Genomic DNA, 23223 nt, shown 5'->3' on the forward strand with positions numbered 1-23223 from the left:
TGTTTATCGCACAAGATGTTTATAGATTAACATTTAATTACAACAAATTTGTCAGAAAACCCATTAAAGGTATCAATACTATTGGTATGCGGTTTCGATAAAAGAAATTAACATTTTGATTAATGGGGTGTCACTGTATTAATTAACTATAATTTTGGTGGTACTGCGTGGAAGAAAAAATGTATTTGGGTACGATATGAAAAGTCATAAGTTGAGTACTACCATATGAAAAATCCCAAAATAATTTAAGTTCAACAAAAAACAATTTCAGTTCAATAAAAATAAGGAAAATTTGATATTTGCTACTAATGAAAGTACCTTGTGTCACATTTGCTGCTTGTTTAATTTTTTATTTTACTTTGCTACCACCCAAAATCCCTAATTATATATTTCACTACCAGATAATGGTTTCCGACAGTGTTTTTGTTAAGTGGGGCCCAATTTATCCATCACCACACCAATTTATTAACCTACACCACACTAACCACTTATCAACAATCCCCTGCTCCCAACTCCTCATGTAAACACCTCACAAACCCCGATGCACCTCCAACATCACCACCATTCACACCATCACCTACATCACATCAAACCTCAGCCCACTCTTCAACCCCCACCGCAACCGTAACCGCCACAACTGCCACCAGCGCAACAATCACCCACAACATTGAACCACCGCAACTCCCCTATCTCTCTCCAACATCACCAACCTCAGCTCACACTTCAACCCCCACCGCAACACTGCAGCAAGCATCGCCTGAACCAACACTCCCGCCTGCAGCACCACCGTAAGAAGTCGCGCTCCACTAGCAGCCTCGCACCACCATCAATGGAAGCCAAGTACACGTCACTACAATTGATACAAGATGAATGCTTGAACTCCATCTCTGAGTACACATCACTGCAATTGAATAATTTCCCCTTTTTTCAAAACCCTAATCGCTTCAATTGTCATTCTATTTCAATCAAAATCTTCTATCAAATCACTTCAATGGCTCTTCGATCCATTTTCGACGCTTCAGTGCTACGAATCGAGTTCGAAAACGCCGGAATCAACCTTCAATTCATCCCTTTTGATTTGGAAGTAAGTATACAAATTCTTCTCATTGCCTACTGCTGCTTACCCTCTTCTTAGTTACAAGTTTTTGCCTTTTTTCCAAGCAGAGCGGGAAAGGGGAGAGGGTAGGGTCGCCGACGCCGGTAGCCGGCACGGGGTGGCTGACGGGAGGTGGCTTATGGGTTGTAAAGTGGCTGAGATATTTTTTATTTTAATTTATTTTCTTTTTTTTAAAATAGATTAAATCTTTATTTAATGAAAAATGGGCCCAGCTAACGGATTCTATTAAGTGGTAGCAAAATTTATCTGTTGTAACTTTTGGAGGTAGCAAAGTAAAATAAAAAATTAAACAAGTAGCAAATGTGACACAAGGTGCTTTTGCTGGTAGCAAATGTTAAATTTTTCTAAAAATAATTTCATTTCAGCAAAAATAAGGTGAAATGAACGGGGTCTTTATTAAGGATTCACAAGAGTATAATTTTTCTTATATATATGAATCACTAATATTAATCCAAATTGACTTTAGTGGTGAAAAAGTCAAAATATTTCACTTAAAAAGGGAGGAAGTATTTTCTTTTTCCTTATTTTGCTGAAGTCAAATAATTTTTACTAAAATTAAATCATTTTTGTTTATAATAAATTGAATTATTTTTTGGAAAAATTGCAAAAAACCACCTTTTATAACAACTTTTTTGTAAAAAAAAAAAACACCTTATAATTTTTTTTTTTTTTTTTTTTTTTTTTTGCGAATTAACACCTTACCCTGGTTTCCGTCCTTTGACTTGGTTTTCAGGCATTGACTTGCACGTGAGAAGTACGTGTTCCGGTGAGTTCCCCCTTTTCTTTTTTTTCCCCATTATACCCTCCATTTCTCCAATTCAACTTTCTCTCTCCTCCCCTCTTCTCCAACAAAGTCCCAATTACTTACCATTAACGAAGGAAACTCCATTTTTAAGTGTGAATTATTGCAATTAACCTAATTTCGCGTAAGGTAAATTGTTGTAATTACTGAAATTTCTTGTAAATTATGTTGGGTTTTCGAATTTTCATAAATTAGGGTTTGTAATTAAAAATTAGGGTTTTTCGTTTTTGCCCACAAATGATGGAATTAGGAGTAATTTCGAGAGGTCAATGTACACCAATGTGGTCTTTAATTTTTTTTTTTTTTTTTTTTTTGGTATGTTCTTGCTCTATTGGGCTTCAATGGAGAAAGGGAGTGAGGAGGTGGGGTGGGGTTTTGGGTGGATGGGGCTGAATGAACGGGGGTGGAATTTTCATGGGAGCAAATTTATTGGGTGAGATGGTGTTGGTGAGAGTGTTAGTGAATTAGTGGTGGCGGTGAGGTGGCGTTGGTAGGGATGGCAGTGAGGTGATGGTGGCGGCGAGGTGGTATTGGTGAGGGAAAAGAGAAAAAAAAATAAAGGAAGAAGATCACGTGACACACACGTGCAAAGTCAATGCCGGAAAACCAAGTCAAACATCGAAAACCGAGTTAAGGTGTTACTTCGCAAAAAAAAAATGGTATTAGGTGTGTTTTCACAAGAAAATTTTTATAAGGTGTTTTTTCACAAAAAAGGTGTTATAAAAGGTGGTTTATTGCAATTTTTCCTTATTTTTTTTACAAATGAAGTTTAGATTATTTAAAATAATTACAATTTATATTTTCTGATTATTGTTGATTGCTTTTTTATTAACATTATTTAAAATGATTACAATTTATATTTTGTGATTATTATTGATTGCTTCTTTTAATTGCAACACTTCCTACAATGAAATACTCTATAAACCATATGTTTTTTTTTTTTTTTTTTTTTTTGAAATGAAAATACTCTATACTCCCTTCGTTTTTTTTTTAAAACGGAAATACGTCATACTCCCTTTGTTTTTGTAAAAAAAAAAGTGTTTTATGTTGACTGTTACACTTTCCATCACGTTACTTTTATTTTTTATTATTTATTTATTTATTTATTTATTTTTTTACAATAATGCCAACTCGTTACTTTTGACTAATAATATCTCTAATTAGAAATAATAAGTATATTATAGAAAATTATATTTGACTAAAAATATCTCTTAGAGCAACTCAATGGTAAGCCAATTGTCAAATTAACTTGTCATATCACATAATTACTCTGTATCATTTTAGCTACTCTGAGCTCTAATGACTAGCTATTATATTACTACTTATATGAACCTCATCTCCTTAATTAACTTTTTAATATCATTTTATTTATTCCATTTTTTTGGCGTGTTTTTTTTTCTTTGCTTGGCCAATCTAATTGTACTTTTTAGCTCCAAATTAAAGTGATCAAGTTAGTAGTTAGAGATTATTTACTATTACAAGCAAGTCCCTAGTTACAACCATGAGAGTTACTCTAACTAGCAACGAGTATAAATTTTAAAAAGTTAATATTTGAAAACTATACATTAAGACGAATCTTTCAATTACACACATGACTATATCCAATCTTATGTATAAAATTGGTGTACATGAATAGTGCAAAAGTCAATTGGAGTTAAACAAAGTAAGTACTGCATTATTATATCTCTATTTTCACATGGTCTCTGCCCATACCCTACTCTTACTTTTTAATTGTTTTTTTATTATCTCATACCACTTAATTTTACATAGACTATTCAATTGTTATCTTTTTTTATTTTTTTATTTTTTTTTAATTTCTCAACAAACCTCTCTTGCACAAATTTTTAACAAATTCAACTCAGATCATCGCATGAAAACTTCATGTTGATCTAAGATTTTGGTGAAGTGAAATTATTTTGGATTTTTTGTGAATTACTATCATTTACTTTGCACTTTTTGTGAACAACTACCATTTAAGGTTTTTTTTTTTTTTTTTTTTTTTTTTTTAAATTACAATTATTTGAAAATTTATTTGAATACCACTACCATTTAACGGTAGCGGTTGAAAAAACTTCTTATGGGGCCCACCTGAATTAAACCATAACCCCCCACCACTCCCCTACCAGTCCATCACCACCACCACTGACCCCACAAGACCACCAACTTAACTAGCCACCATATCCTTCCTATTCACCTTGACGTACTCCCATTCTCTCTCCTCCGTGCCTTTCGCTACCAAATTCCACCCCACCGCGCACCAGGCTGCAAACGATTCGGGGCGAGCCAATTTTCAGTCTATTCAAGCTAAGCTTGATAAGAACTATTCATGTTCGAACTATCTCGAGCTTGAACGAGCTTTTAAAAATCTTGTTCAATTCGAGATGGGCTCGTTAAGAATTTGGCTTGTTCGAGCTTTGTTCACAAACTTACTCGTTTGCATTTCAAGTTTAAGTTTAAGCTTAAACGGGATTAAATCGGGCTTGACTAAATAAACGAGCCCTAATTTCTTATTAAAAAAATGTTTTTTTTCTTCATGTTTTAACACAACGGAATTTTCATTCCTTTACATGATGAAATAATTAGTACTTTTTACAAATATGTATGAATAAAAGATATATAAATTGTCCGAGTTTTAATCAAACATTAAAAAAACTTATAAATAAACTTAAACGAGTTGTTCATGAACATTACCAAGTCGAACATGATGTTGTTCGAGCGGCTTTGTTCATTTATTTGACGAGCTAAAGATTTTTGTTCAAGCTTGTTTGTTAGTTTAATAAATGAATTTTGATCAAGCTTTGACCGAGCTTGTTCGCGAGTAGTTCATGAACGTATCAACTCATTTACACCCCTAACCTGCGCATCACCTTTCTTTCACCTCCATCTGTCGAAACCTCAATGCTCACACACACCCACATAATCAGGTGGGGGAGTAGTAGCTGGTTCGATTTGGGTAGAGGAGTGGTGGGTGGTTGGGGTTCAGTTCAGGTAGGGAATTGGTGGTGGTTGTGGTTTGGTTTGGTTTGGGTGGGGAGTAGTGGGTGGTTAGGGTTCAAGTGGGCCCCACAAGACAACGTTGTCGTTAAATGGTAGTGGTACTCAAACAAAGTTTCAAATAATAGTAGTTTTTTTTTTAAAAAAAACTTTAATTGTAATTGTTTTCAAAAAGTGCAAAATAAATGGTAGTGGTTCGCAAATTTTCCAATTATCATCAACTATATACTAAAATACACACCAACAATGACATGTGTCACTTTCTGGTTTGTCCTTAGTATATTTAAAAAAAAAAATTTAACAAAAACTGCTAGAGAATATATGCAAAATATTTTCTTCTAAAATTTAGGAAAAAAATTGTAAATTAATATATTTACTAAGATATCTAATCATATCTTTATATAAATTCCTATCAAGTAATTACTTTTTAATGTATAGTGATCATTTATAATAAAAAAAAAAATGAATATATAAATATCTTTTCAACCTAACATAATTGGTTAATGAAAAATTATTAAATGTGAAATTAAAAGAAATAAAAATAAATATACCATCAGGGATCGAAATTAAAGAAAACTGGAATAAAAAATATAATATGTATTCATAAAATTAAAGATAAAAAATAACATTTTAACTTGGTAGCTTGATTTGGGATAATATAAGAAATATATTTTAGACCAAATTATTTTTAAATTTAAATATAATTTTAATTGATACTATATAACAAAAAGTGAAAAATCGTTGTAGGGAGGGCTGCTAGGCAAAGATGGAAGCCACCAAGTCAAGGTAAGCTGAAGCTTAATATGTTGATGCAGGTTTGAGGGAGGGGATTGGCACGTCTGCTGGTGCTGTGGTGCGCAATGAGGAGGGTGAGGCAATGCTAGCTGTTTCGTGGGGTATGGCTGATCTTTGGCAGCCAATTATTGCTGAGGTGAAAGCCATTTTGTTGGGTATGCAGGCTGCTGTGGAGTATGGGTTTCGAAGGGTGGAGGTGGAGAGTGATTGTTTGGGTCTTGTGAACGCAATTCGTGCAAGGGAGAGAGGGAGCAGTTATTTACATATTATTCTTGATGATATTTATCATGTAGCTAACTCTTTTGAGTTTATTTCGTGGAATTTCATTCGTAGGGATAGCAATAAGGTAGCCCATGCTTTAGCTCATTTGCCATGGGTAATGGGTCGTAGGGTGTGGATTTCAGATTTTCCGAACTCGATTGTACCTATTTTGTTCTCTGATTCTCCTATGAATGAATGATTTGCCCGGTTGAGGGGCTTGCTTCAAAAAAAAAAAAAAAAAAAAAAGTGAAAAATCGTATATGATACGAAATCTAACCTAGTAATTTTACTAGAGTGAACCCAGAGATAATCAAACACCCTCATTTTCTTTCACAACACCCCGATTTTCGGTGGTAACCTATAAAAAAAATCGACCATATAAGCTCCAACCCTTCTTCCAAACAAAAATAGAAATGGAGCACAACTTCAATGGCGGAGAAGAGCTTCCTCAGCTTCAATGGAGGAAAGAGACTGTACCAAGGGTTTTCACCATTGTCAGCTCCAAACTTCCTCAGCGCGACCTTGTCTCTCTCTTACTCGTTAGCCCTTGGCTTTATCGCACTCTCGCCTCTAATCCTTCTCTCTGGCAGGTAATCCTTGTCTCTAACATTCTATCAATCGAGGAGTTGTTTTTGATGAATTTGCAATGAATTTGGTTGTTTATGTGATTGAATTTACTTCTGCAGATTCTTGATTTTCATGAGATGAACAATGCCGGAAATCGGCTCCTAGCTGCTCTTTCTCTGGTTAGTTTGATTGCTTGATTTTGCGAAATTTCAGTTCAAATTACAATAAGATAATAATTACTATTATTGTGATTTTGTTTGAATTTAAGAACTGTAAATTTGAGTATTGTTGTTTGTTACTGAGTGTGAAGCTGCTCTTTTTTCAGTTTTTGTTCGAGTTTCTGCGATTAGCAGTTCAGTTTTACATTCGATTCAATTGGCTTAAATTTGTATGAATTTAAAATTGTAAAGTTGAGTATTGTCGTGTGTTATTGAGTGTGATTTTACCTGCTCTTTCTCTGATTATGACATTTGCTTGATTTTCTGCGATTTAAATTCTACGGAGTATTTTATTTTAAATTCAATTTGATTGCTATGATTGTGTATTTGTATGAATTTAAGAACTGCAAATTTGAGTATTGTTGTGTGTTATTGAGTTTGATTGTCGTGTGATATTTGCTGCTCCCTTTCTCTGGTTAATTATTTTGATCAATTTTGCGTGATTTCAGTTCAATTTTTCACTCAATTTAATGCGGTGTTTGCTATTTATTTATTTATTTATTTTTTTTTTTTTATGATTTCTGAAAATTGCAAAATTTGAGTACTGTTGTGTTACTGAATTTCTGTTGTGAAGTTGGATATTGATTAGCTGATACTGAGATTAATTGTTGCAGCCTAGGTATAAGGATGTGAAGCAAATAAACCTTGAATTTGCACAAGATCTTGAAGACAAGCATCTTGAACTCCTCAAAAATAAGGTGAGAGCTGAATTTGAGAGGTCCATGTATTATTTGATTGTTTAGAAGTTCGGTAGGTTTGTTAACCCTATTAAATGGCTTGAGTGCTTTCCATCTTGTATTGTAATGCAAAAGACTATCAAAGTATTTCATAATAAACTATTTAAGAGCTAAAAACACGTAAGGGGGGAAGGAAGGTGGTTAGTTGTATTATATTTTAGTTTATGAAGATGTTATGGCAACACTTTTTTTAACCAATATAGGATGATTATTTCTAACATGGATGGTTACCCTTGTAAGATTATACCGTGGCCAATACCATTAGTAATTGTGGACATGTTTGTAGCTCTTGTTATGTAGTGAATCTGAAATTCTGAAGAGCTAATTTGAAATTAGCTATTAAGATACACGAATATATATAGCTTTAAGTTGATCCTATGTTGCGTAGCATGGTGGGACTAAAAATCTGTAACTAAATCATTTATATTCTTTGGCATGCTTTGATCCTCTTTACTGATTAAGAATGTAAAAGTGTAAGGAAACTTTTACTCAAGGAATTATTAAGATTTAAGGGCCTGTTCACTTTAGCTTAATTTCAGTTCATTTCAACTCAGCTCCAATCCGTTTAGCTCAGCTCCAATCAGTTTAATTGAGTTCAGTTCAACTCCTAATTTCTTTCTCTCATAAAATATTCATTTCAGCTCACCTGAGCTCACTTCAATTCAGCTCCAATCAATTCCGTTTAGCTCAGCTCCAATCAGTTCAGTTCAACTATGTGAACAGGCCCTAAGAGTATATTTTTGTCATTTTTTAATTTAGCAATATTCCTTGGGTAATATTGAATTGCAACCCAGTTGCTAATGCTCATATTTTGATGAGTACTTTGAGGCTATTCTGTCTTCACCTAAAAAATTTAGAAGTTTTGGAAAGACAAATTTAGATAAGTTCTAATCGTATCATATCAGTTTTACTTTTGACAAGTGTTTACTCAGTTCAATATACAACTACAATAATCTCTAATAAATTCAAATTAATTCCAACAAGTTTATAGTAAGTTTAAATAAGTGAATATCAAGTGAATACTGCATCATATGTACTCTGCTTTACCATTATCTGTTGTGACTTAACTCCATGATTGGGCAGTGCTCCAGCTCTCTTCAGAATTTAGAGATACTGAACTTAAATGGATGCCAGAAGATATCTGATCAAGGAGTTGAAGCCATTACTAGCGCATGTTCAAACATGAGAGTCTTTTCAATATATTGGAATGTTAGGTAGGTATCTAATGTATTCATAAACAGTTTGAGTTACTATCTGGAATACTATCTATGATCTGGCTGATAATTTTATTGCTTGTTCTAGGGTAACGGATGTTGGCACACAACATCTAGTTTGGAATTGCAAACACGTTATCGATTTGAATTTCAGTGGTTGTAAGGTACAAATTCATTTTGATCTGATTCTTGTTTATCATGACATAATGTTACTCAATTTGGTAGCCCCCTGCGATCCGCTAACAGAAATAGACAAATTAATTCGTGAAAATGGTGCATTTTGGCCTATTTTACAAGCTAGGTAGTGAATTGCATTATCATCCCCAATCTTTTACTCCCTCCGTCCCATAATATGGTTTTTGTTTGTGTTTTTCCACGGTATTTAAGAAATAGGAGGAAAAAGTGGATAAAGTACATTAATAAAAGTGAAAAGTACAATCATAGACTAAACTTAGAGAAAGTAGAAAAAAGTACAAAACATGTGCAAAATTCAAGGGTAAATTAGAAAGTACAAGGAATAAAGTTAAAAAAATGAGGGTATATTGGTATTTACACACTATCCAAAAATAGAAACAGGAACAACATTTTGGTTCTCCAAAATAGGAAAATAGAAACTATATTATGGGACGGAGGGAGTACAATTGTATTAGTAATTAACAGTGCATGAGATATATCCTGTTTTCTTTGTATCAACGAGTTGCTTATCACAGTTGCAAAATTTATTTATTTAAAGGAAATATTAGAAAATAACACCACAAAAATTACAGAAATTTGATTATAACACTATAAAATTTCCAACTTTTATTATAACACCACAAAAAAACACATAAATTGGATTTTACCACCTTCTAACGGATTCTAACGGATTTTTGGATGGAATCCGTTTGTAGGACCCTATTATGAACACGTGTCAATTAGGTATTGGTTTTTTAAAAATAAACTAATAAAAAAAAGAAAAAAAAACCTGAAAACCCTAACCCACCACCAGCCACTTTAACCCCCACCGCCGACAACACAACCTAGCCGCCGGCATCGCTTGCCCCACCTAAAACCAACCCAATCACCACCCTAACAATCGTGCGAGTTCATCCCTTCCCCCTTTCCCCTCCCCAAAACCACCCAGTCCATTTAACCGCCGTGAAAACCACCCCAACCTTCGCCTAGAAATTGAAATTCACCTTCAGAAAACAAACCCCTCCTCTCCACTGCCCAAAACCCCCTCCTCTAACACCGGAAATGACCGAAACCCCCTCCCCTAACACCAGATACCCCCGAAACTTCCTCCCCTAACTCTGGTGGATGGGGTTTAATTCGCGATCTAGGTGGTTTTCGAGAGGTGGTTGCGGGGGATATGGTGGTTTTCGGAGGGGGGGGGGAAGTGGTGGAGTCGGCAGTTTTGGTGGGTCAAGGGGTTCTGGCAGTTGGGTTTGGGTTGTCCGCGGCTAGCTTTGGGCTATCGGGGGCTAGCTTTGGTGGTTCCGGTGGTGGGCTGTGTTTGGTTAGGGTTTAGGTTTTTTTTTTTTTTTTATTTTTATAATTTTTGTTTTTATTTTTATTTATTTATTTTTAAAACAAATCACTGAGTGACACATGTCCAAAGTGAGCCCCACTAACGGATTAACAAATACATGACACATGTCCATATTCATTATTATATTATTTTTGTATTAATTATTAATTTTTTTTCCAAAATACATAATTCCTACATTTTTATTTACAGTAACAAATTATTTTGACATGACACACACTTTACAAGAGATATTAGACTAGATAGACAATCAAATTAATCAACAAAATTTTACCACCAATAAGAAGAAAGTGTTATGTTTAAAAAATGAAGAAGAAAGGGTTAAGTTGCTACGATTAAAACTTGTAGCATAATTTGTCCGCTTACATAGTCTAATCATTTTTTCAAGCATATCAAAAGGTGTATTGTAAGTATAAAAAACAAAGGAAATATTATGTTAATTTTTTGGTTTTTAATACATGTTTTGAAACTAATTATATCATATAATGATGCATTTAAATACCTTATTAGCTTTGTAGGAGGAAATTTTTAACATAAAATGTGTTGTGAAAAAAAAATACTTTAATATTAAAAAGTTATAATAAGAATAATATAATAATTAATATGGACGGAATATTCCTTAAGATGCCTTTACCAGTGGTTGGCGTACCATTTTGCACATATAGTACAAAAGGTTGTAATGCTAATAGCAAATAATTGAGGTTGTTGTATTTTGCACACACCGTTAATAGTTGGTATTATTTTAAGCCAAATTTTCTAATTATTACCTACATTTTCAACCGAATTAGATTTTACCGACATACTAAGATGCATTGAAGTTCGCGAAGAAAATCGCCATAAGCCTCAACTTTGAAGTTGTGTATACTTACAACTACAATGGTTGGTATTTGCAATGTAATGGTGGTGCTAGAGGTAGAGGAGAAAAATATAGATATTAGTATTGTGGAATAGCCGAACGTGAAAACATTGTAGTTGCAAACTTTTCATCAACATAGGTTGTCATGATGATAATTGGTAAAATGAAAAGCCCTTCTAGGAGATATTTGTTTACAGATCGGACGCCTAGAGTTCTTAAAATTATTGGAAGTACAACCATGGGTGATACATTTAAGAATGGATGGTTAAGGTAGTTCCTCATTGGTCGGATACAATAAAGCCGCGTGGATGGTTGGAGAGGATTTTCTAAAGTAATTGACTATGAGAAAGACGACTTGGCTAATCTTGCACAAGGCAAAATTTTCAAGACATTAGACAAATGATGTGCTTTACCTTGCCAACGTAAACACTTGTAGTGTAGATACTAGATAGTGTACATTCAATGTTAGAGATTTGGTTCCTTAGATTCCATGTGGAAAAAGGTGAATCGGGAGATAAAGAATAAGTTATTAGTGGTATGCACTTGAGTGCTTGAGGCTTAGTCACGGGAGGAAGTACTTTGGTATTCTGTTCCAACATTTAAAAGGTCCTACCTCTTAACAATGTTTTGGATTGTTAAGTCACATCTTTGGTTGTTGTGCGATGTGCAAATATATCTTATCAACCCCATCTATTGATCTACCACAAGTGCCGTAGGTTTCACATCCTGATATCCATGCATAGATAACAGATGTTTCGTCCATAATAAATGTGTAGGTCATCAATTTCTATAAAGGCATCTTGTATTTGTTGGTCTTATACATAAAATATTTAATGCATGATCTGTGCATGCATGGTGCACCCGATTGATTAAAAAAAAAGGCGGAAAGAACATTTAGATGTTCGAAAAAGAACATGTAGGTTTTTTAAAAAGAACATGTTTGTGTTTAACAATGAACATGTATTATTAATGAACATAAAGACATTACTAAAAGAACGTGATAAAAACTTAATTAAAATTTTATGAAAAATTACACATTAACGGAAAAATCTTTACGAAAGATATCATATCCCCAAAATAGTTTTCTCTCTCTCCAAAAATTCAACTTTCCATAATAATTTTAGTTTTCACTCTCTAAAATATTTTTAACTAAAAAAATTCAAGATTTCATTTTCAAATTAATTTTCAAAATTCAAAATAGCATAGGTTAAAAGAACATAAATTATAATGTAAAGAACACACTGATCAAACTCATAGAACATACGATAATAAAAAATAAAAAATGATATATGATAATTAAAAAAAAAAAAAAAAAGAATTTGTGCTTCACTCATTACCTCAAAGAACATACGAGCCAAATTCAAAGAACATACTTTATATTATTGAAACCCCACAAATATGTTTAATCAACATATGTTAAAGAACATAAGTATAAAAGAACATATTATCAAACATATATGAGTATGTTCTTTGTCAAACACAAGTATGTTCTTTGTCAAACACGGTATGTTCTTTATCAAACAACTGTATGTTCTTTCCGCCTTCCGTCCGAGTATACTATGCTATTTTCATAGAATATTAGGGTGTGTTCTACTCTTATCTAAACTTATTAACACTTATTTGACCTTATTAACACTTATAAGATCTTATTAGACATTCTTGGAACTTATTGTATAATATATTGGTAATATGAGTATATACTATATAACAATATAATAAAAGGATTAAATATGAAATTGTTAGCATTTTTTATTATTTCAATAAAAAAAATTAATTAAAAGTGTACGTAGCAATAACACCAAATATACTTCTAATCTCCTAAAAGTTTGTTTCATCATCATCATCCATCATCACTTGCTTCTTCCGTATCATCCTCTACAACATTTCTAACCGACTCCCATATATCTTTTGTTATTTTTTTTCCGAACACGGTTTATAGCTTTTCTCCTTAGTTTATCATACATATTATAATCGGTGGCATCATCTTTAAGATCTTCCATCTATTCTTTAATACGACGAAACATCTTTCAATTGTTGTACGTAAAGAGGATTGTCCAAAATTATAATGCTCTAAGTTTCCGACAAGTGGAGTTTCTTCAAAATATGGTATATGATATCTCAAATCTTTGCCAAGATGGGGCTTTAATATCCAAGAGTATTTGGGGATATGTTGAGTCAACTAAAAAGTGTTTCGTGTTCATTTAGAGGAAAATATTATTATATCCTAAAAATAAGGTAGCATATTTATCTAAGTAACAACAATTTTAAACTTAAAAAAGTATCTAAAGGTGGATGGGGGAATTTCTTGGTAACATCACCTAAACAATGTGTCTAAACTGTCGTGTCATGTGCACTTCCTTTAAAGCCCACATTAAGAAAAGTAAATAACATGTTAAACGAACACAAAGCCATGACACTCCATGTTTTGTTTTCTTTACGTCCTCTATATGGCTTAGCACCAACATCATCAACAATTTCTTCTACTACGTATATGGGTATCATCTAAAGCTCCGACACAATCCTAAGAATGAAGGCTTTTTTAATTAAAGAACGATAAAAATGTAGCTTGCTAGGATAAACATTCTCACTAAATTAGAATTGTTACCTTGAAAAATGGCCAAAATAATGAATTGTTTTTAATTTATGGGGTACAATATATGGTTGTAACGCATTCTGCGCTATATTCAAGGTACGATTGACTTCGTAATGCACTTATTTAAATCCTCGACCACTTCACTTCTATCATATACTAATGTTGATTGGCCGGGTGTCCTGACTCGGCGTTCCACTTCTGGTTATTGTGTTTTTCTTGGGTTGGTTTCGTGGTCCTCGAAACGCCCCGAGGTAGAGTATAGAGGTGTTGCAAATGTGGCGTTTCATTTAAACTCTGATATGGTCGAATAATATCACAAGATAATGAAATCAAAGCTTAAAGTAGATATAATAAAAAAAAAACACGAATACGTAATTAAAAATATGTGACTCTTCGTACTTACCTTTGAAACTTAATAAAATAAAGTTCCACAAATCACAATAAAAACACATTTATCAAAATAAAGCAGTTACCAAAATTTAACTTATTCCATATTGAAAAACAAAAAAAATGAAATTTACACACCCAAACTTTAGAATAACACGTGCTAAACATCTTAGAAGACTTATTATTTTAGTTTAATAATCATCATCTAAACTATCATTGAAGCTAGGCCTATAACAATCATTGGGGAATTGGATTTTTTCTTCAAATAGAGGATTCTTAACTCGTCATCCCGAAGAGGAAAAAAAAATCACTTTCATCTAGATTACATAAGAACTCCCTAGAGTATAAAGGACTTTCCGTAATTGCTAACTGTTGGCATTCCTTCCAATATTGAAATCAATTTTTCATATTTTGATGGATAGATTGTATCTTAAAGGAACCAAGTTGCATGTTTCTTCTTAAATAATCCATGCAAGTTTCAATGTCATCTTTCACACTCTTTCTACTAGAGGTAGCAATGTATGAACTCTTACATTTGTTAGAAGATATGATTCCTGGGAGGGGACTTGCTCTCATAGACTGACCTTTTAACATCTTCCTTATTATCATCTTCGGTTCTAAGTTCTTCATTAGAATCCCCAGAACCTTCCTCTTGAACAAGAATCATGGGTTTGGTTGTGTTTGGTATGTATGGTCCCAAGAAATATATCATACAACTTATACTCAAACATCAAGGGTTTCTTTAGAAGGCTTGAAGAGTTCTTATAAGCCAATACAAAAAAAAAAAAAAAAATACTTATTATTCCAAGTAATAACAACAATATAAGTAGGAAAAGCAAACATAACCAAAAATACCGTTATAAATTCCTTCCACTTCTCATCTTTTGGATCAATCACATGGTAACCTGTTTACTCATTCCAACCAATTCCAGTTCAACTTTAAAGTTCATTCCAAGCTTTCCTTTTGTTTCTTTTCAAAGTCTTTCCCTGTTTGTACATTCAAACTTAATAGAATTGTGTCCCAGTTGTACGTGCCACCTTTTGCCCTTTTGTTTGCTTTTACTAAATCCAAAATATCTCAATATCCTCATTGTTCCATGATGTCCTTTCCTCGGAAGTCATTGTAGTTTTGTTAATAAATAAAAAATTCAAAGCAATATTAACTAGTAAAATACTAATATGCCTTAAATATTTTATTTATTGACAACAACATGGCCCAATTAAATAGCTCACATCGGACACTTCGCTCTTCATTGGGATCTGAAATCCCACGTTCTCTCTTGCAGGAAATGTACGCGAACTTTTCTAGGATCCACTTTTGCATATGCTGTGATGCACCACTTCCAGCAAAATGAAACACCATTTTTTTTTTTTTTTTTTTTTTTTTGGATAATCAGAGTGGCTGTTTCTGGCAGCGAAAGGCCCAAGAAGTACTAGGCCAATAACAACATGGCCCAATTTTCTTATTGCTACCCAACTAACGTTTTTACCATACAACATTCCACATTTAAAACCCATCACTTCTTATTTTTTTAAAAACAATTCAGGGACAAAAGTTTGGGCCGAGATTTTTTACTATATTTCTAAGTCCAGTCTTCCTCCATATTCTTTAACCCTCTGTTACTTTAGAAGAATACTACAAGAGGGGGGGTGAATTGTAGTATGGAGGAATTAGACAAATTTTCGCTGGACAATAAAACTAAGCTAAAAGAACTTAGTCACACAGAAATTTTAGCAAGGAAAATTTCTTGGCCCTAATAAGAAGAAAAACCATGACCACGTGGGATTTTAGGAAAGATTCTTTTCTAGAATAAGGCAAACAACCTATTACAAGCTAAAGACTCTATCTCCAAGTTCCTCAACGAACTTAGAGTTCCCAGCAATAAGTCCCTCAACTTACTGCACTTCTCTAACAATTTCTCTTGAGTTCACTTAAACTCTTTAATTCCCAATTACAACTCGTAGAAGAAATACTCTAATGAAAGAAAATAAGAAAGTTATCAATTAAAGTAGAATGTGACTCTTGACTATTTGAAAACTAAGAAGATAGAAAAATGTATTTGAGCAAAGTGAGTTTTTCCGGAAAACAACTTCTCTATTTATAGGAAAGATATAGCTTGAATAAAACGCCATATTGCTCTACACTTACGCCACCACTGCTGAACACCACTATCCTCCACCACTTCTAGTGCTTCAATCATGTCCTAAAACTCAGGGCACGTTAAAGCAACAAGAAGAGGTTTCCTTGTTTAGAGGAGAAGACCAAATCAAATAATAGTAGCCCAAGATTAGGAAATTAGTTAAAGATATTTTTTGAAGAATATTTATCTGATAATAAAAGTTATTCTTTTAACCAAAAAATCAGAAAAAGATATTTTTCATAAATAACTAAATTCCTATAATTAAGCAATTTCAATTTCTATCTTTTAACGAGAACGTTTTAAGCATTCTACTAAAGTATCAAACTCCTATTAACTCTCGCTTACATAAAACCTAAAATAAAAATACTTTAGACTTTATTATTTCTCATTCTCCAGCTCCTATTCCGAAGCTTCTGTTCCTTCAAAGGGACATTGCAAACAGTCTTTGCTTTTGAGCTCCAGTTCTTTTGTCTCGAATAACTCTACAACTTGTACTTAGGCTACACAGTCATGAGAAACATTAGTCCCAAATATAAGTTCGACTTGTGTTATCATCAAAACATCAAGGGCAACACCCTCCAACTCCCAACTTCCTCCATTCAAACAACTGTTGACCTGCTCCAAGTCCATGCCTACATACCAAGCTATACTTCATTTATTCCCAGCTTGCACACTTCTTGTTTCACCACTGACTTCACCCTAATTTCAATTACTTCCCTTGACAAGCTGCTGCGTCATTCTGCCATGTCCAGGCTCCTGGAGGGAGTACTAACTCCCAACAATGAACAACATTCCTCAATGACTTCACCCTAATTTCAATTACTTCCCTTGACAAGCTGCAGGGAGTACTAACTCCCAACAATGAACAACATTCCTCAATGCAGTCCGCCCTTAATTTCGCCTATTTAAGCGCTGGAACACTGATCACAGTTGACGAGGCCAGAAATCAAATGCCGACTATTATCCACCTTGAGACAAGGTGGAAGTTTAGGGGGTCGGTATTGTAATAGATTAACCTGGAGGCGTAGTATAGGTATTCTAGTAATATTAGTTTATTAGGGTTACTAGTCCTTAGTATAAATAGAGAGGTAAGGGAAGGAAATAGGTAGGCAGAAATTTGTTAGGGAAACCTAGAGAGAGTCATGGCCTAAAGCCATTTTGGATAGTTGTGAGCTGAACTCACTGTTGAAGATTGATAGCCTTAAGCTATTAAACCTATCTTTGTAAACTTTTGCCATTTTCAATCAATATTCAAGCTATAATCTTTATTTACTAGCAACATTAAATCAGAATTATCAACCAAGAAAATCAGTTCATTACAATGCATTTATACCCTGTCTCACTAATGGTCATCTAAATTTGTCTATCACGTATTCATGTATCACGTATTACACTAATATATGGAAAAAATATTGTCAATGATAATGTATTATAGAAATCATAATTTTCCTAACTAAGATTGTTTTAGAATCAGGCTTAAAAATTCCATTGAAAAAATCAATAAAAATCAAAAACAAAAATTAAAGGCATTATAAACTTATGTAGCTTGTTTGTCAATTACACTGTTATTGAAACTACCTCTGTCAAATCCCGAAAAATGTAGTATGAAAATAGAAATTTAGTATCAAAATAATAAAGTGATTTAAGAAACTCGTAAACAAGCTCTCATACCTTGGTGTTTTGTGAAGATACACCTAAATTAGTTTTTGAATAAGAAAAAGTATGTGTATATATATTATAGTAGTGGTAACAAATTGAAGAAACTAAAATCACTATTTTATAGCTTAGGAATAGTAGATACTTGACTTTTTACAACATTATTAGCCTTTATTTTATAGCTAGGAATAGTAAATATTTTATAGCTTAGGAACAATTATTAAACTTCACTGTTAACAACACTATTTTATAGCTTAGGAACAATTAATTATTTGACGTATAACCATCATATATTCATATGAATATGTTAATTTATTTGCTTGACTTTTGTTTAAGAAAAACTTATATGATTGACATGTAAGTCTTATCATAACTTATAAGTACTTCCCCTGTTTCTTTATAGTTGCAACACAAACATTATCACGGTATTTAAGAAAAGTGGACCTTACATGATATAATACACTTAAAATGGGGTTAAGAGGTTGTTAGGAGCATGATCAAGTGGGCCATGAGTTTTAAATAAAGGTAATAGTACAATGTTCACCATAAAAACCTTTTCTTTTATAATGTGTTGCAATTATTATGACATTTCCATTTTATGAAAGTGTTCCAACTATAAAGAAATGGAGGAAGTATAACGTTAACTTTTTTTTTTTTTTTAATGCACACATTACTTTATTCTTGTATGAAAAAGATGATAATAAAGCACATCTTAAAATAGAAAAAAAAAAAAAAAAAGCTTGATTAGTAATACTCTATCTAATTGGTGGTTTGTGAAAAGAACATAACTTATAGTTGTAAAGAACATCATGAATTTATAAAAGAACACAACATTGAAATAAAATAATGAATTTTGAGAAATAGTTTTTAAAAAAGATAAATAATAAGTGCTAGTTACATTTTTTACCTCACATTTAAATATTTAATGTCAATTTATATCAAAATATTCAATTTTCTAGAATTTCTCTATCTTAAATTATTTTCACCTAAAAATAATTTAAGGTTTTATTTTCAAATTTCAAAAATTCAAAATAAAATGGAAGAACATATTATTCAAGTGTCAAGAATATAATTTGTACTTCGTATTATATATGATACCCAAAAAACATGTTTTAACTATATACCTTAAAGAACTTTCTTGGTAATGTAAAGAACATATACTTCAGACACAAAGAGCATATCCCATGTCATTTTACTCTAACTCTTTTCCTCAAATTTCAGTTAAGACCCTTGACACTTGGACATGGGTAGAACATTCGGACACTTCATTTTAGGTAAAAATCATGCAAAATTTTCAATAAAGAAGCAGTTTGGACACTTGAACACCTGTACTCTTATCGAACATTACACATGAGTCCAAGTAACATCCATTTGACTCCATATGATTATCTGATTATAGTGTAACTATAAAGTTGCATTTCCCTTTTTCTTTTGTTATCTTCGGATTTGACATTTGCTGTATTTGTGTATATTAATCTCTTCAATCCTTGTAAAGTTAATCGTAAACTACCCAGATTTGAATTTGGGGTTCCAGCATTCAGAGGTCTACAAATCTGGCAGATCCAAAGCCAGGGATGGTTATTTGGGGTCTAATCCGGAATTGGACTTCTACATTGGACCCGATTGTTAATTAGTTCGGATCTGGATCCTGCAAGGTCGACCCAAATCCAATTTGTTGCCATGCCTACATGCTTCTGACTAGTTAGCTACTTAGCTATTGGTCAAAACTTAAGATATAAAATCGTCTGCTTGTGTTGCTCAGTGAGTAAATTTGTGCTTCTGTTTACTTTTACTTTTCCCATTTCTGATGGATAATTCAATAAAATGTGATCCAGAATATCTCTGACAAAAGTATGCAACTTGTTGCTGATGCTTATCAAAAACTCGAGTCATTGAACATTACAAGGTAATTGTAGTATAGGCATTACAAGAATCAGACTAAAGAAGGGTGTGTTGGTTGTAATTCTGGTGATGTGTCTAATTCCCATATTACTGCTTATGAAAACAGGTGCATCAAGCTGAGTGATAGTGGCTTGCAGTACGTACTGCGCAGTTGTTCCTCTCTTAAGAGCCTCAATTTGTATGCCTTGTCTAGGTAATAGATGATTTAATATCTGACTATTCTTTCAATCCTATTAATGCCTAATGCTATGTTCTTATACTGACAAATTTGTTTATTTTATTCAGCTTTACTGATGAAGTTTACATGAGTATGTCACTTCTTACTCAACTCAGGTTCTTAGATCTTTGTGGAGCTCAGGTAGAAATATTTTCTTTACGATAAGACAGTTGTTGAAACTCTAATCTTATAGGTTTTTGGTGTTGTAGAATCTGTCTGATCAAGGATTAATGTGCATTGCCAAATGCAATTATTTGGTCTACCTTAATCTATCTTGGTAAGAAAAGCTAAAGGCCTCATCCAAAGATATTTGCTAGATAAAACGAAGTTGCAAATACATATCACCTTGCGATCTTTGCCTTCAACAGGTGTGTGTGTGTCACTGATGCTGGAGTCATTGCCCTAGCGGAAGGATGCTCCTACCTTGAGCTACTTAGGTAATGGTATCATAACCTGAAATCATTTAGTGACCACCTTGTAGGCGTTGTAGCTTTTCAATCTTTGTATCTCAGGATCTAAAACTGTGAACTTTTGTTTGCAATGTGTTATTTGCTCCCATCTCTCTCCCCCCCCCCCCCCCCCCCCCCCTTCTCAATTTATTAATATTGTTATTGTTATTATTATTATTTTTGTTATTGTTATTGCAGTGGTCTATTAAACAATAATTTGCAAACGTCGTACATTATGGTTATTTAAAATGTGAATTAACTTGCCTCTCAGTAGTTTCTGCATTGATATGTAAACCTTATTTTTTGGCATCAATCTGATGTTTCTGAAGTAAAACTACAGCTTGTTTGGAATTCTTGGGGTGACTGATCAGAGCCTCGAAGCACTCTCAAGGTCATGTTCGAGTATGCTCAAAACTCTTGATGTGAACGGGTGCATTAACATTAAGGTACGTGTCTATTCTACAACCCTCACTTAGATTTTGGAGTGAATGGATGCATTAACATTAAAGTTGTGTCTAGTCTAAAACTCCCATTAACATTTAGGGGTGTCAATATGTCGAGTACATTATTGGACTTAAAAAACCAAGTCTTGTCTGTAGCATATCTTTGACATCAACTTTTCTTGCTTTTCTGAAAGATCATTGCATTAATCTACCTTTTTTCATATTTTTAGAGAAGAACCCGTGAAGAACTGCTTCAGCTGTTCCCACTTTTAGAGTGTTTTAAAGTGCACAGCTAATGCAGTGCTTGTTGGAGCATCTTGATATCAATCTGTGTCTGGACAGTTTCTGCTTACAGCTTATGAAAACGTGCTAACGAATACATTAGAGCACACTCCAACTGTTGGATGAATCACCCGGAGTGTTTATTGTAATGAAGCAGCTTTTTTCCAGAATACAATTGTGGGAAAAGAAATTTTACATTCCAATAGTGGTAGAACTCTCGAGTCATTTCCATGATATGTTCAGTGAGTGATTTTATATCTTCATAATATGCAGTTTCACAAGGAAGTTGAAGTGCACATATTATGGGGTGCTAAAATCCTTTCCAAGTTTTCAGATATACACAAATTGCAAAACCGAAACAAATCCAGAATCAATTGGAGTCTCCAATGAAGATATAAAATCCAGAAGACTTCCGGTTCAACTTTTGTTTTTTCTCCCATAACATTGTTTCTAATTAGATGTAATTTTTTATTTATTTATTTTATTTATTTTTTATTTTTTATTTTTTATTTGGGTTTTTTTTTTTTTTTTTTTTTTTTTTTGAGAAACTTCGTATTCCAGGTATTGTGTGTTGATAGGCAACTATTTCTTAAGGGACACGGTAGGGCCTTTATTATTGTTATTATTGCAGGGAAAACAATAGGCAAATTCTTGAATGAAAATGTATGTTGAATGAGCGAGATGTTTTAATCTTTTCATACATCTTATCAATTTTAGTACATGGGTAACTCCCAAAGTTTGAAAAGTCCTACATTAACTCGTAATGGAAGGGTTTTTTTTTTTTGAACGGTGTTGTAAGTAAAGATGGGCAACGGGCCGTGCCGTGCCGTCGCGGGCCGTGCCGCGGTGGTGGGCGTGCCATGCCGTGCCAAAATTTGGCACACCCTAGCCCACGGCACGGCCCACGTGCCTGGCGGGCCGTGCCGTGCCGACTTGAATTCGGATTTTCGAAGGACGCGGCCCCCAACCCACGGGGGAGCACAGACACAGCGGAGGAGCGAAGCTACGATTTTTTCGCTCCTCCGCTGTGAGTGAGAAACTTGTTTCGAACGACAGCTGCTATACCCTTAGAGCAGAGTGAAGCAGAAATGCCCTCGCCCGGAAGGCTGCGGTCAAGATAAAGAATAATACGCACGTACATTCACTGTTTTTGAAGCTATAAATTCAAGGAATTAAAAGAAACTTTTAACAAAACCTTGAATTTAAAGAAACCTTCCTTATCGAAAGAGGTAGGAAAGGAACGCCCTCATCCCATTTCCTACCAGAAATGGTAAGGGCGGATAGCAACATTAACCACATTAAGAAGGAACGCAAACCCCCAACCCCACGGGGGAGAAGTTTACAAAAAATCTATTTAGTAGACTTCATTTCAAAAAGACAGAAGATAACCCGTGCCACTTTTTTTTTTTTTTTTTTTTTTTTTTTTTTTTTTTTTTTTAAATAATAAATGTAAATAAAAAAACGATATATATATATATTTTTTAGTACAACTAAATTTTATATAAATAATGTTATTAATTTATGTTTATGTTAATGTTAATATATTTTGTTTTGAACAACTTTATTTTAATTAAGGTTATATAAATTATTTATCTAATTATGTTTAAGTTTATGTAAATAATTTTATTAATTTAGCAAAAATCAACAATGCATATAATAATAAAAAAAAAATTACGAGTGCGATAAGCCGAAAATACAAAAAAAATTGAATAAAACACGTGCGTGCCCGGCGTGCCGACCTACGGGCCGGCCACCGTGCCCGTGTCGATTCCCAAATTTGTGTTCACGGCACGGCCCACAGGTGGGCCGCTGTGCCGTGCCAGTGCCGCCCGCGTGCCGGCACGGCCTGTGCCCATCTTTAGTTGTAAGGTGCATAAAGGAAGTTTTGAGTCTTGACAACTAGATAAAGAGGGTGTTTAAATGGTGTTTGGTTTACATTTGGTTTATACCTAATCTATAATCTATAATAATTAAAAGACAACATGCTACCGCCATGTGTCACCGACTTTCATCTTTACTCCTTTTATTTCATTGAGTTCTTAATTTGTTTTTCACTGGTATCTA

The 23223-nt window shown here is 33.5% G+C and overlaps 2 protein-coding genes across 2 annotated transcripts; both read left to right on the forward strand.

The window, feature by feature from the left end:
• The first annotated feature begins 514 nt into the window (after positions 1 to 514).
• On the forward strand, positions 515 to 21832 carry LOC145583175 (F-box protein At3g58530-like). The gene is made up of 13 exons (XM_081640347.1): positions 515 to 1084; positions 5661 to 6559; positions 6656 to 6715; positions 7369 to 7452; positions 8575 to 8705; positions 8794 to 8869; positions 19702 to 19772; positions 19875 to 19961; positions 20054 to 20126; positions 20195 to 20262; positions 20354 to 20422; positions 20775 to 20880; positions 21108 to 21832. Exons 2-13 carry the CDS (start codon positions 6383 to 6385, stop codon positions 21171 to 21173), a joined length of 1068 nt encoding a protein of 355 aa, XP_081496473.1. The 5' UTR covers positions 515 to 1084; positions 5661 to 6382; the 3' UTR covers positions 21174 to 21832.
• On the forward strand, positions 992 to 6168 carry LOC145581228 (uncharacterized). The gene is made up of 2 exons (XM_081638275.1): positions 992 to 1088; positions 5729 to 6168. The coding sequence occupies exons 1-2, from the start codon at positions 992 to 994 to the stop codon at positions 6166 to 6168; spliced, it is 537 nt and encodes a 178-aa protein (XP_081494401.1).
• Positions 21833 to 23223: the final 1391 nt, after the last annotated feature.

This window comes from Chenopodium album, chromosome 15, assembly GCF_948465745.1.
Source record: "Chenopodium album chromosome 15, dcCheAlbu1.1, whole genome shotgun sequence".
In the NCBI taxonomy this organism is placed as follows: domain Eukaryota; kingdom Viridiplantae; phylum Streptophyta; class Magnoliopsida; order Caryophyllales; family Amaranthaceae; genus Chenopodium; species Chenopodium album.

What these genes read in the sequence shown, in the direction of transcription:
- LOC145581228 (XM_081638275.1), top strand. Translation starts at nt 992, where the DNA reads ATGGCTCTTCGATCCATTTTCGACGCTTCAGTGCTACGAATCGAGTTC. An exon ending in CCCTTTTGATTTGGAAGTAA is followed by an intron (nt 1,089 to 5,728) that starts GTATACAAATTC and finishes ATGTTGATGCAG; the next exon opens with GTTTGAGGGAGGGGATTGGC.
- LOC145583175 (XM_081640347.1), top strand. Translation starts at nt 6,383, where the DNA reads ATGGAGCACAACTTCAATGGCGGAGAAGAGCTTCCTCAGCTTCAATGG. An exon ending in CTAATCCTTCTCTCTGGCAG is followed by an intron (nt 6,560 to 6,655) that starts GTAATCCTTGTC and finishes TTACTTCTGCAG; the next exon opens with ATTCTTGATTTTCATGAGAT. An exon ending in TCCTAGCTGCTCTTTCTCTG is followed by an intron (nt 6,716 to 7,368) that starts GTTAGTTTGATT and finishes TAATTGTTGCAG; the next exon opens with CCTAGGTATAAGGATGTGAA.